At 44.1% G+C, this 13260-nt stretch overlaps 1 protein-coding gene across 1 annotated transcript; it reads left to right on the top strand.

Annotated features, from left to right (window-relative positions):
• Window positions 1–4151: 4151 nt before the first annotated feature.
• Window positions 4152–5267, top strand: LOC119334057 (putative 4-hydroxy-4-methyl-2-oxoglutarate aldolase 3). The gene is made up of 3 exons (XM_037606723.1): window positions 4152–4161; window positions 4344–4418; window positions 4542–5267. The coding sequence occupies exons 1-3, from the start codon at window positions 4152–4154 to the stop codon at window positions 5060–5062; spliced, it is 606 nt and encodes a 201-aa protein (XP_037462620.1). The 3' UTR covers window positions 5063–5267.
• Window positions 5268–13260: the final 7993 nt, after the last annotated feature.

The raw sequence follows: 13260 nt of genomic DNA, 5'->3' as shown, positions 1-13260 counted from the left end.
GGGATTACATGCTACTTTGCTTATAAACAGTATATGATTACTGGTTATTTGCTGCTAAAAGCTCATTTTTTGTAAGGTTTGGCCCTCCCTAACATGTTTTAGCATCACTCACCCCCTGATTATACTATCCTGGATCCGCCACTGTCTACAAATACAACATGAAGCATAGAACTAGTCTACCACCTCACCGAGACCCAACCACAGACACCTGAGCTTCACGACAATGCCCCCAGGAGGTTCACGGTGCCAATCATTGGCGCTACCAAGCCCGATCATACAAACAAGGGTTTTAACCCGGAGCCCTCGAACAAGGGTGAGACCCACGGTGACTTCTTCAGGAAGAAAACAACACCCATGGGCGTCGCCGGCGCTGGTGCCAAAGGGTGAAGCTTTCGCTCGAAACTCGCTTGCACTATCGGGAGGCCATCAAATAAAATAAAAACCCGTACCTAGGGTTCGTCCGCTGGCCGTGTTGACCGACTGTCCTAGAGAGTCTCTTTTCCGGGCACTTGCTCCGGGTTTTTCTCTCTTCCGCCGGTCATCTTGATCAACGGTTTCTTTTTGGTTTTCCGATCTAAAATCGGTTTGCATCGCCCGCCGCCGCCGTCGACATCCGCGCGCCTCTACTTCGACACTGGCGCGACCGTCCGGCCTCTTCACCGAGCCAGCGGCCTCGCGCGACAAGGCGGCCCCTCACAGCCGTCGTCTGCGCGCCTGCCCGCCCGTCGATCTACGCCGGCCGTCACCGTCTTGCTCTGACCGGGACACCTGCATCGCCCTGACCCAGCGGCCACGCGCCTCCCTCTTATGCATGTAGTAACAATATATGAAAGATATTGTGCTTCTACTTTCCGGGATCGAAACATGCCCATGCATTTTACTTTTTAAAAATTCGACCTCGATAGTACATAAGTGTTGTTTCATAAGATTACTACTCCCTGTCTCAAAACATAGGACCTTTTTTTGCCACTATCATCATATATTTCGTCCGGTGACCAAAAATCTTGGGTTCACCATTGTTATATAGACACTACGTCGTACCACTCCAACAATGGCACGTGGGAAAATCTATCTATCTATCTATCTATTATTATATTATTAAAACAAGAAGCAAATAAGCCATCACGTTCATCCACATAAATTCTCAATCATTAACTTTTAATATAAATGGCTAAGATTTTAAAAAAATACCCCCTCTTTCTCAGTTTACAGGGCGTGCGCGTATCCCTAGTTCGTCAATTTGACCAACCTAATACAAGTCATATATTACAAAAAATATACCAATATAAACTTCAGATGTTATATTTTTAAAAGGTATAATTTTTGTGTTATATAGTTTATATTAGGATGATAAAATTGACAACCTAGGTAATCGCGTAGGACTTGTAAACTGTGACGGAGGGAGTAGCGTTACATAAAAATATTGTGTCTAGGCATATGTTATGTTGCACATGCCACGTCCATCACTTACATGCATATATGATGGGAAAGTGCAATCACAAATAGTACGTGCCAGAGTTTCTCGAAAAAGAAAAAACAATTACGTACAGGAGAAGGACACGCTGATGCTCACAATGCCACAATCACGTGCCATCACAATTACGTGCATGAGTCTCTAGAAAAAAAGAGTTACGTACAGAAGACGGACACGCTGAAGTTTACAATGCCACCATCACGTGTGTTTATTGTATGTAGAAATAAGGGAAGGTAATGAGAAACAGAAGGAAAAATGAGATGCTGTCAGGTGCGATTTAAATCTTTTCTTAGTGGGGTTTCAATCTATTTACTTACCGGAGAAGGACACGCTGATGTTCACAATGCCATAATCACATGTCATCACAATTACGTGCACGAGTCTCTAGAAAAAGAGTTTTTTACACAGTACAGACGCAAACGCTCATATACACGTACATACACTTACCCATATGAACGCGTACACACACACTCTACCCTATGAGCACCTCCGATAGACTGAGCCGGCATATCATCTTGAAATTTATGAAGTCACCATAGGCACCTTGTCGTTGACGGAAACGTCTCCTCCCACTGAATGTGCAACGCCGAAAATACTGAAATAAATCCAGAAATAAATGCGAGCACCAAGATTTGAACCCTGATAGGCTAGTATACCACAGTCCCTCTAACCATTCGACCACATGTTGTTCGCCTCCAGAAAAAAGAGTCACGGACAGGAGAAGGACACACTGAAGTTTAAAATGCCACCATCACGTGTGTTTATTGTATGTAGAAATAAGGGAAGGTAATCAGAGACACGAGGAAAAAGAGGATGTTGTCAGGTGCGGTTTGAATCTTTTTCTATTGGGGTTTGAATCTATTATACAGTTCAGATTTTTGATGATAAAAGAAGAGCCTATTAAATTTAAAGAAATCATACTAAAAAAAGGAAATCTAGAGACCTTCACGTTGTAGTCGTAGCTTTTTTTTCATTTTGGGCAGGTCAGACGATAAAAGAGGAACGTATTTTTTGGGCAAGTCACGTTCAAAAGACAGAGATCCTTGACCGGATTATAGAATACAACAATAGATATCGTTCATAACTCAGGTAATATACATCTTGCAGAATCACGTCCAGCGGGAAGATTTTTCTTTAGGCATCGAGAAGACCTATATTATACTGTATTATCAAAAGACTTCGGTTGGGCCTGCGCCGGTAAATGAGGCTGCGAGCATGGCAGTAGCTCCATGTCATGGTAGCGGCCCTCGCAGCCGCAGGATAGATAGGCTCTCCTTGGCTCCGACCGATGTGAGATTCTGGATGTCATGGTACCAGGTGTCCGAAGGACGATCGTGAGGAACTGAGGATCATAATAAGCAAAAAATAAAAATAAAAATCATAAGCTACTATGTGCGCAAACTAAAAGACGAGAATGCATCTGTGGGCTATGGCAAGGCTTTTGAGCTATGAATAAGCTTAGCGTCCACTTCTCTACTCGGCCAAATGGCTGTCTAGCTAGGTTGTCAAGTTCACATGTGAACGATCAATCGGCTCTCAGAAGAGGAATAGCCAAGGTTAGCCTATTGTTTTAATCATCCGTACGTAACTATTTTTTTCTATTTTCTCGAACCAGGTAGCTAGGAGGATTGCATGTGTTGTACTATCTTCTACTTGTAATTTGAAGCTAGCGATTCATAATATGATGTATCGGTTCACCCAAAAAAAAGATAATATGACATATTTATTTTCATTGTTTCATACAATTTATACCAGACTGCAACCTTTGCAGAGATAGATTGGATACATATGACAAAGGACTAAACATGTCTGGTGTGAAGACATACATTCTGCACATGCTATACTTTTCTTTGATGGAGGAACTATATTCCCAAAATTAGTGATGGAACCAGCTAAGGAAATTCGATGAGGAAAGCAAAGGGACCGCACAAGAGGACCTATATATGCACTTATTAAAAATAGAGTATCTCTTACATGTACTATTTAGTTCCTTCGTTAAACACCATCTCTGTCCTGGTTTATAAGTCCCCTTTGTATTTTGTGTCAAATTTTAAGTATAGATTTAACTAACAAAATATTAATGCATGTCGCAAAAAATTATATTGTTGGATTCATATTTCGACATAGTTTTCAATTATATAATTTTATGACATGCATTAACATTTTGTTAGTTAAATTTAAGGTAAAAGTTTGGCACAGAATAAAATGGGGACTAATAAACCAGGACAGAGGTAGTACATAGATATGTCACTTCACAAAAAAAAGATATGTCACTCGCAAAAAGAATAGTTATATCAAGATTTCAAAATCAAAGTTATTTTACCATTTTTCTATTAATGCATATCAATAGTTAAACGTTTTCTTACACAACTAAGCAATAGAGATAATTAGAGGAATACTCCCTCCGTCTGAGTTTATTAGGCCTCTCAGCATCACAAGCATGTCCCTTTTTATAAGGCCTCGCTTTGGAAAGGTGCATGCATGCAACCATTTCACTGGTTGCATTGAAAGCCATTGTTGTTGGTACCATGGCTGGGAAATTAATACATTTTATGCATGCTTTTTTATTGGCTGCATGCATGTGATTGAATGCATTGGGAGTGAAATGGAAGAATTAATATAAGTAAATTACTATGTGTCTTGGTCTAAGAGAAGTTGTCTTTAGGCTAATAAACCCATGTGCCAAGGTACCTTACCAATAACGGTGACAAAATGCATATACCGTATACGCATTACGTATTTTGGCTATATGTTTGCCTCTTACCAACAACTCAATGCTAATATGGGCATAAAAGCACATAGAAAATCTTTGCGCGGGTCACCCCGCTAGTTCACTTCTATATAAAGAGCTCTTTTGTCGTAACACAAGCACGCAAGAGAAAGGGGGGCAGAAATCTTTGCAAGTTGCAACGACCTTATCACTTATCATCTTTGTTTGCATCAGGTTATTTCGTAGTATGCTTATCATGTTAGTTTTCAACATGGGATAGCAGTAGCTTGGTAGGTACTAACAGTCTAACAGTAATACTACATGTATCGTGCTTTTCCGGTGCATGCATATATGCAGATCGATCGATTGGTTCAGAGAAGTTCCCAACCCCTGTGGCCGACCTGTGCGACGCGAACGCCTCACTGATCCTCGCCGGCGAGCTGCGCATCCTGGAGCCCGTCTTCCAGCCGTACGGCCAGTGCAGGTCCTTCTCGGGCCGGGTGGTCACCATGCGCGTCCTCGAGCACAACGCGGGCCTGCGCGCGCTCCTGGAGACCCCCGGCGAGGGCCGCGTCCTGGTGCTCGACGGCGGTGGCAGCAAGCGGTGCGCGCTCATCGGCGGCACGCTGGCGGAGGTGGCGCGCGGCAGCGGCTGGGCGGGCGCTGTCGTGAACGGCTGCGTCCACGACGTGGATGACGTGAACGGCTGCGCCATCGGCGTCCGCGCGCTCGCCAGCAACCCCCGCAAGCCCGGGAAGAGCGGCGCCACGGAGATGCACGTGGACGTCGACGTCGGCGGTGCCGTGGTCCGTGACGGGGAGTGGCTCTACGCGGACAGCGACGGCATCATTGTCTGCGACAGGGAGATCAATGGTTGATGTGATCGACCCCAACGTGGCTTATTCCACACAGTTTGTCTTCCGATGTCTGCCTCGCGTGTTCTCTCTAAGTTTGGTGGCGATATTGTTTTCTCTCTTGCATGGGGTGATTCTTCATAGGCCATCTAAAATGCTCCATTAAAAGTATTATTTCTGGTAAGATGTAATAATACCATGCATTGTTCTGTGCATTTCATTTCTCGTTCATGTCCACATGTTTCTTAACGTTTCTTTGTTTTTTTCTTTAAATTGAGCCTCGCGTATATTAGATCAATGGAAACATTGTGTACAATGGGATCTAAAGCAAGGTAACTAAATCCTCAGACGCAATAAACTGCCCTAAAAAAAGGGTGACTGAAACTAAGATTATATTCTTCAGAAATCTGGCTGAAGGCACAGCTGAGCTTATCGTCGTTACACAAACCATAGTCCATAGCTATCCCCGATGATGGACAACATCGACAAATTCAGCCACTGAACTACCTGAAAGACCGGTAGATGATCAAATATCATTGAACTCTCGCAATAGTAGACCACCGTAAACAAACGGGATTCCAAATCGCGCCAAGTATATGCACGGGGATATCACCCCGATCTAGCCAGCCAATGAGCTAGTATCGCAAGACCAGACCGACGACCTTGCTTGGAAGGGCTCAAAAGAAGGGACCATTCAAGCAAAGCTGTTGCCGACAGTGCCAAAGGAGCCATGCTGGCAAACAACATGAATTATCAATCCCATGTCTATGAAGAACAATAGGGACATATTTCCTAAGCTACTCGACAATGCTACACCAAGCGCCACTGAGACATGATTTGAGCAGGAGGATTCTTATTTGAGACAACACTGCCTCCACCATTGGAATGACATCACCGCAACACCAAAACGTACTACACAACGGAGGAGAGATGTGAATCTCCTCTACTCCGCCCTCTATGACCGGAGCGCAGCTAGGGTTGTTATGTCTCTTTCTTTTTTGAATGCAAATAGAAGAACTAATTGGATCACATCGGTGTTAGTTTTTTTAAATTTGTTGGAACATTTTCGAAGAAATAGAAACATAATTTTACCGCATTAGTTCTCTAAGTTGAACTGCTGAACAAACCAGAGCTTGTGATAATTCTTGTTAGGCATCTTCAACTTTTTTCATGTGGGAATGCATTTTTTATCACTATATCACTGGATAGGAAGAACGAATGAGAAATGTGGAAGAGAAAAGCGCAAACAAAACCAGGCATTGAAGTCCAGGTGGCCAAAGTGTGATATTTATTGTGTCTCTTGCATCAGGTGAAATATATGCCATGCCATGGATAGTTGAGCTTTTGTTGTAATGTAGTATGATATTGTCAAAATGCCATGGGTATTTTATGGTTTCCATATATTGTCGTTGATGCATTTTACTCTTCGAGTGTTAGCTGAAAATTACCCTTTGTAATTTTTTTTCTAATAATACCCTTATTGTCAAAAAATTATTTCTGAGGAAACTATTTGTCCCATCTTTTAAATGTTACCCATTTAAGTTTTATCCTACTAGAACCATAATAATTTATTTTGTTAAAAAATGTCCATTGCCATTTGTTTGTTGAGAAGCATTGATTTTTTTATGTTTTAGGAAAGTAAAATTTTAGTTGACCTACTGAACACCTTTATTTGTTAACCTAGTAAATAAGCACGTGAGTGTCCCCACAAGAACTAGTTGCCTTACATTATATTGAGATCTGGTTGTAGGAAACATGAACATTTAAATTCTAATAACATGAGAACTGAAAATGAAACATATTCTTTACTTTATTTCATTACTACATGCCTATAAAATATTTATAAAATGGAAAATAAAATTTTTCTTTCCTAAACAAACCAAAAGAAGCAAAGAATAGGGAAAACAGGCTGAAAGCTTCTAGAAGCTTCACAAAACCGACCGGGAGCTTCTAGAAGCTCGCCAAAACCGGATGGAGTTTCTGTAAAAGGGCAACCATTGATGGGCCAGCCCACTTACGAAACAAAGGTGGGATGGTGTTAGAATAAATCCGAGGCACACCGTTGATCATCCGAGGATCAAGCAATCACACGAGCACGACACCGAGATTTGTTAACGAGGTTTACCAATATGGCTACATCCCCGGGGCATGTCTACGGGCGCTCCTCCCCGTGACACCGTCACAATACCGCACAACGGCCACCCGGGCGCCGGCACACGCCGCCGGTTCCCCCTTGCGTGCCTGTGCTATTATGTTGGCATAGGTTACATCGTGTGTCTACCCCCGTTATATATGAGAGGCCTAGGATACAAGTGCCCTATTAGGACACAACTCCACATCCTATGTAAACACAATACAACTCCAAGTCCAACTATAACCTACCTTGTACACAATATTCGACACAACTCCAACAAACTCCACCTTGGCGAATATTCTTCACCACCTTGAATTCGTCCATGCGTCAAACTTTCATGTACATTGGACTTGAGTTTATCTCGTGAGTACCGCTGCTACTCCAAAGACTCCATATGACTCCACCTGCAACTTGTAGTCCCTTCTTTTCTTGACCAGTGTCAACACTCGAACGAAATTTCACCATTGCTTGTAGTAATTCCAAGTTAAAATTCGCAGTTGTCTCACCACATGTATGACCACCAGAGCCCTGGCCCGTCTCCATGTCCATGCATACCGCACACCTCGCCGCTATTACCGCGTCGAGCCTCCGCTGTCCCGGTCGAGTCTCAAGGGTCGCAAAACCACACCACTCAACCCCCACTGCAGAGTACCACCGATCATCACCGACCGATGACGAGTTTCACGCTTCCATCATACCACTGGGCTCCAGTCCGAACTGCATGTCACTCGCTTTTTTCCACCTGTTGAATAGGCTTCGACCCCGTCAACTTACGCCGTAGCCCCTCAATCCAGCTCCACCTTCAACATGACTCCATGGTAGATGATCAATCCACCCCTGCGCCTCATCGACTTCAAGCTCCGTGTATACACCACCTTGAATCAATCCCGCGCCATAGTCTTGTCGAAGCCGCACAAGCCTCGGGGCCTGCGCCACGTGTTTCCACGCCCCAGAAGTCGGTCACCATCAGCATCACACTCCTATGTCGTCATCGCCGATCCCACCACCGTCTTCTGTACCAACCGACTTTCGTCGGTCCGTCAGACTATCTAGTCCGACCCAGCCGAACTTGTCTAGCTACATGACACGCTCGAGGCTCACAAATCGTCTTCCGCGAATCTCCATCCATCACCTAATAATTCCATCTTAGCTGACATGACTTCCTGCAACGCCTTTAAGCATCCCCATTGTGCCAACAAATCTTTCACCCTTGTCTGCCATAACCCATGATTTTCAGTTCAACGAACTTCTCCACCTCAAACCTGAAACCCGTGACGTCCTGGTTCTTCGTGCGGCTGACCTCGAGGAAAAAAATAACTGAGCTTCTACACGCAATGCCCAAGTACTTCAAGCACATGTACTAGTACTAGCAAATTTAATCAATAAACTGCCTTGGTCTTCACGTGATGGCTCCTGGCTCAACTCGCGATGCTGCTGTTGCTTTGTCCCGTGCTGTGCTATTCCGATGGACGCATATCCATTGATGGATTTCTTTCCCCGATTGATTTGCCTTCATATCTCCGTGTCAGTAGTGGAGACTCGGTCTCCTTTTTGTCCAAAACAAATCACGTGCACACACGACGCGGCCGCTTCCCTGACTGCAGCTCCGGACCTGAACCACGGCTAGCGGTCCACGCGGCGGCCACAAGCACCTCAGGTCGGCCTGCTGCCAGCCCATCCAAGCGCGCCCTACGCCTGCCGGTCCGCCTGCTGCTGTCACACGCCGTCGCCACTTCCGATCGCTACCTCAAGCAAAAATTCTTCGCTGCAAGTCGAAACTTTCCGTCGACACGCGTGACCAACTCGACTGCTTCAAGGAATGCTTTTGCTCCTTCTCTAGATCAACAATTCAACAACCTCCGAACAACCTAGCTCATGATACCACTTGTTAGAATAAATCCGAGGCACATCGTTGATCATCCGAGAACCAAGCAATCACACGAGCACGACACCGAGATTTGTTAACGAGGTTCACCGATATGGCTACATCTCCGGGGCCTGACTACGGGCGCTCCTCCTCGTGACACCGTCACAATACCGCACAACGGCCACCCGGGCGCCGGCACACGCCGCCGGCTCCCCCTTGTGTGCCTGTGCTATTATGTTGGCATAGGTTACATCGTGTGTCTACCCCCGCTATATATGAGAGGCCTAGCATACAAGTGTCCTATTAGGACACAACTCCACATCCTATATAAACACAATACAACTCGTAATCCAACTGTAACCTACCTTGTACACAATATTCGACACAACTCCAACAGATGGGGTGTGCGCCTTTTACCATATTGCCTATACGTGGCGCATCGAGCGCCAAACAGGGTTTGCGCCCTTTCTGTACAAAACGAGCACCCTCTCGTAAGACTGGGCTGACCCATGTTGGTCAGCCAGTGTGTATGACAGATGAAGTAGTTTTTTTAGAAGGCGATGAAGTAGTTTCTGATATAGGTAAACACATGAGTTTCTGTGAGCCAAGGTGTTTTTTTATGGCAGTTTGTACTGGGAAACGTTTTTTGGGTTTTATATTCCAGCTTTTCTGTTTAGGGTTTTTTCTTTACGTTTTTGGTTTGTTTTTATTTTCATCATTTTTATCACTTTAAAATGCATAGTTTTATATGTTGGAAATTAGTTAATCTTTTCGAAAATAGATGTATAATTTCTTATTCACGAACATATTCAAACTCAAAAAAGTTATTTTTATATATTTTATTAATTTATAAACATTTTGTAAAATTGACGAATATTCTCCAGTTACAATGTTTTCGAAACAAATCATGAACATTTTTTAACTCATAAACATTTAGCACATTGAGGAACTTTTTTCAAATTTATGTTGTTAGCGTGGAGATTTTGGGTTTACAAATATTTTTAAATATCATGAATTTTTTAAAATCCACAAAATTTTTAACTTATGAATACTTTTTTAACTCGCGTACATTTTCAAAATATTTGAATATTTTTAATCTTCGTGATTTTTTCTATCAATGAATATTTTTCAATCTTCAAATTTCTTTCAATAAACCAATCTATTTTGTGTTAAAAAAGTTGTACTATAGTGACCACATGCTACTCAACTGAATGTGAAAGACCCGACAAAAAAAGGGAGTGATGCATCATCAATTGGTATCCGGTGGCGTCAATACGCCACAAGAGTTGAAGCCTAATAAGGAGGCTGATGCACATTTTAGCGACAGTTTGCCGCTTGAAGTATTGCATCGGAGCTCCCCCAATTTGTTTTTTGAGAATAGGAGCTCCCCTATTCAGAACCTTTAGTGGGAAATTATCGGTATATTCTTGATGGGCAATGCATGCTGTAGCGTTCATCCGTTTAGTTCGGCTTTTCATCCACTCCTTCGTCCATTCGAAGAAGCTTGTACATCCTGGCCCAGAAAAAATGATTAGCTATCAACTTTTTGATAGAGTTAAAAAAATCATGAATTCAAACAATGTTGGTGGAGTAAAAAAATGTTCTTGCTTTACAAAAGATCCATGAATTTTCAAAATGTTTATGAATTTCAAAATATTTACGATTTTTTTTCAATTTAAAATACATTGACGAATTTATAAAATAGTCGGGAACTTAAAAAATATCCATGAAGTTTTAAATTTTTGGTAATGAATTTGAAATTATGGTCACGAATTCTGAAAACAAAAACATGAAAGAAGGCGAAGTAGAAATAAAAAAAGTGCAACAATATTAGTTTCAAAACATGACTTTCCTACAAAATGGGCGTCCACAATTCGGAGGATGGTTTTGATCGCCACACATTTGGTTTCGTGTGTCATGGTTACCTTTTGTCCAGGATCACGACTTTCCAGGGCGTTGCTACATGTTTTTGTTCTCTAGTTTGACCTCCACCCGATTGTGCTCAGCCAGATAAAGCTCAATCAGAGAAGTTGTGATGTATGTGTCCTCCTCCTTTGAATGCGTGAATTTGGAAAATCAAGGATTAGAGCGTCTAGATATAGTGACACTCCAACTGTACCATATCTTTTTTGGGAGACTGAAAGCTAAGCTATTCCACTTTGTACCACTATCCTAAATACTAAGGGTGAAAATGGTTAGGATAATTTCCGCCCGAAACCGTTTCTGAATCCGTTTTTATAGGAAACAATAAGAGATTTCTGACATCCATGACAATCCGAGCCGAATCCGACTGCGATTGATAGGATATGGTATAGGATATGATACTACTAATATTCAGCGCAATAGGATAGTCCCTTCTTTATCCGGATAATCCCACCTTGTAAATTCGGGATCCGATTTTGGGGTGAATTTTTAAGTATCAAAGACTACCGCCGGTGAGCTTAGTGCATGGCACAATCAAAATCTTTGACAAGGTACTTGCCACACGGCTTGCAAACGATCTTCCGAGATTGGTTGGGCACCACCAGAGTGCTTTTGTCAGAGGCCGCTCGCTGCATGACAACTTTATGCTAGTGCAATGTACGACGAGACTTCTACATGCGTTGAAGAATCAACTTTTAATTTAGAACAAAGATAAAAATACAAAAAATACAAAATACAAAAAACAGATAATACACAGATATGCTGACAGCATAGCTATGCCCCGGATCGATGAGGTGTGCCAACCGACACGGCTCGGATCGATGACGTGGCACGTGCTGTAGATCGATCACGTGGATCAAGCTTATGCCGCCGGCCGCCGTTAGGGCCGTCGACATAGATATGACGGCGTCAAACGCTCATCAACCACCGGGTAGCCGGGCCCACGTCTATGCCGACGGTCACTGTAGGCATATGTCCAGCTATGCCGACGACCTTGCTATACTGACGGCCCCCGTCGGCAAGTGCGGAGGTATGCCGACGACTTTTCTACACCGACGGCTTGCCCTAAGCCGTCGGCATACCTATGCCGACAGGGGCCGTCGGCATAAGATAGGCCGTCAAGATTAGGGGTAATTCCGGTAGTGTCTAAAGCATTTGACCCGGTTCAGTTGCCTTTTGTGCTCGAATTGTTGAGAAGGATGGGCTTTGGAGACATGTGGATAATGTGGGTGTGCGGCTACTCACTACCAGAAACCATACTTCTCCTGTGAGTAGTATATTTTCCTGTGAGGCCCGAAGCCCCTCACAGGAATAATAATATTCCTGTCGGGCAAATTTTCGCTCTCAGGAAAATATTGTCCTTTCTTGTAGGTCTTGTTGAGCCCCTCAGGAAAATATGTTTTCCTGTGTTGTCCAGCCCACAGGAAAACGTATTTTGAGCCCAGCCCGCCATCGCACCACCGCGAAACAGGCCTGGGGCTGAAAATTCTTAGTTCGCGCCGTTTTTCCCCTTTTGGCGCCTCAAGCGAAACTTACTCGCGCCAGCTTATATTAACCTGTGTTGTATGGACCTTGTAACGCCCCAGATGTAACTTTCCCCATTTGTACTCCAACTCTTGCCGTTTCCGGTGTCAAGTTATATTTATTTCTCGGGTTCGGGTCCTTGTCTCCGTGTGTTGTTTTCGTTTTCATGCATCTCATACCATGTCATCTCGTGCATTGCATTTGCATACATGTTCATCTCATGCATTCGATCATTTTCCCCGTTGTCCGTTTTGCATTCCGGCGCTTCGTTCTCCTCCGGTGGTCATTTCTAGCTTTCTTTCGTGTGTGGGGATTAAACATTTCCGGATTGGACCGAGACTTGCCAAGCGGCCTTGGTTTACTACCGGTAGACCGCCTGTCAAGTTTCGTATCATTTGGACTTCGTTTGATACTCCAACGGTTAACCGAGGGACCGAGAAGGCCTCGTGTGTGTTGCAGCCCAACACCCTCCAAATTTGGCCCAAAACCCACCAAACTCTGCTCCATGTCCTAGAGCGTTCGATCATGATCGTGTGGGCGAAAACCGCACCTCATTTGGACTCTCCTAGCTCCCTCTATGCCTATTTATACCCCCTCCATTCGGATCTCTTCTTCCCCCGTCCGAAACCCTAGCTAAAAAAAAAGCAGATCTATCTTCCCCCGCGCCCGGCCGGACGTTGTCCGCCCCGCCGCCGCACGCACTCGCGCGCCGCCACGTGGGCCGCGCCCACATCGCCGCCGCTGGGCCCGCCAGGCCCACGGGGAGCCCCCGCG

Source organism: Triticum dicoccoides, chromosome 7A (assembly GCF_002162155.2).
Source record: "Triticum dicoccoides isolate Atlit2015 ecotype Zavitan chromosome 7A, WEW_v2.0, whole genome shotgun sequence".
Lineage (NCBI taxonomy): Eukaryota > Viridiplantae > Streptophyta > Magnoliopsida > Poales > Poaceae > Triticum > Triticum dicoccoides.
This window is presented reverse-complemented; position numbering and strand designations above follow the sequence as displayed.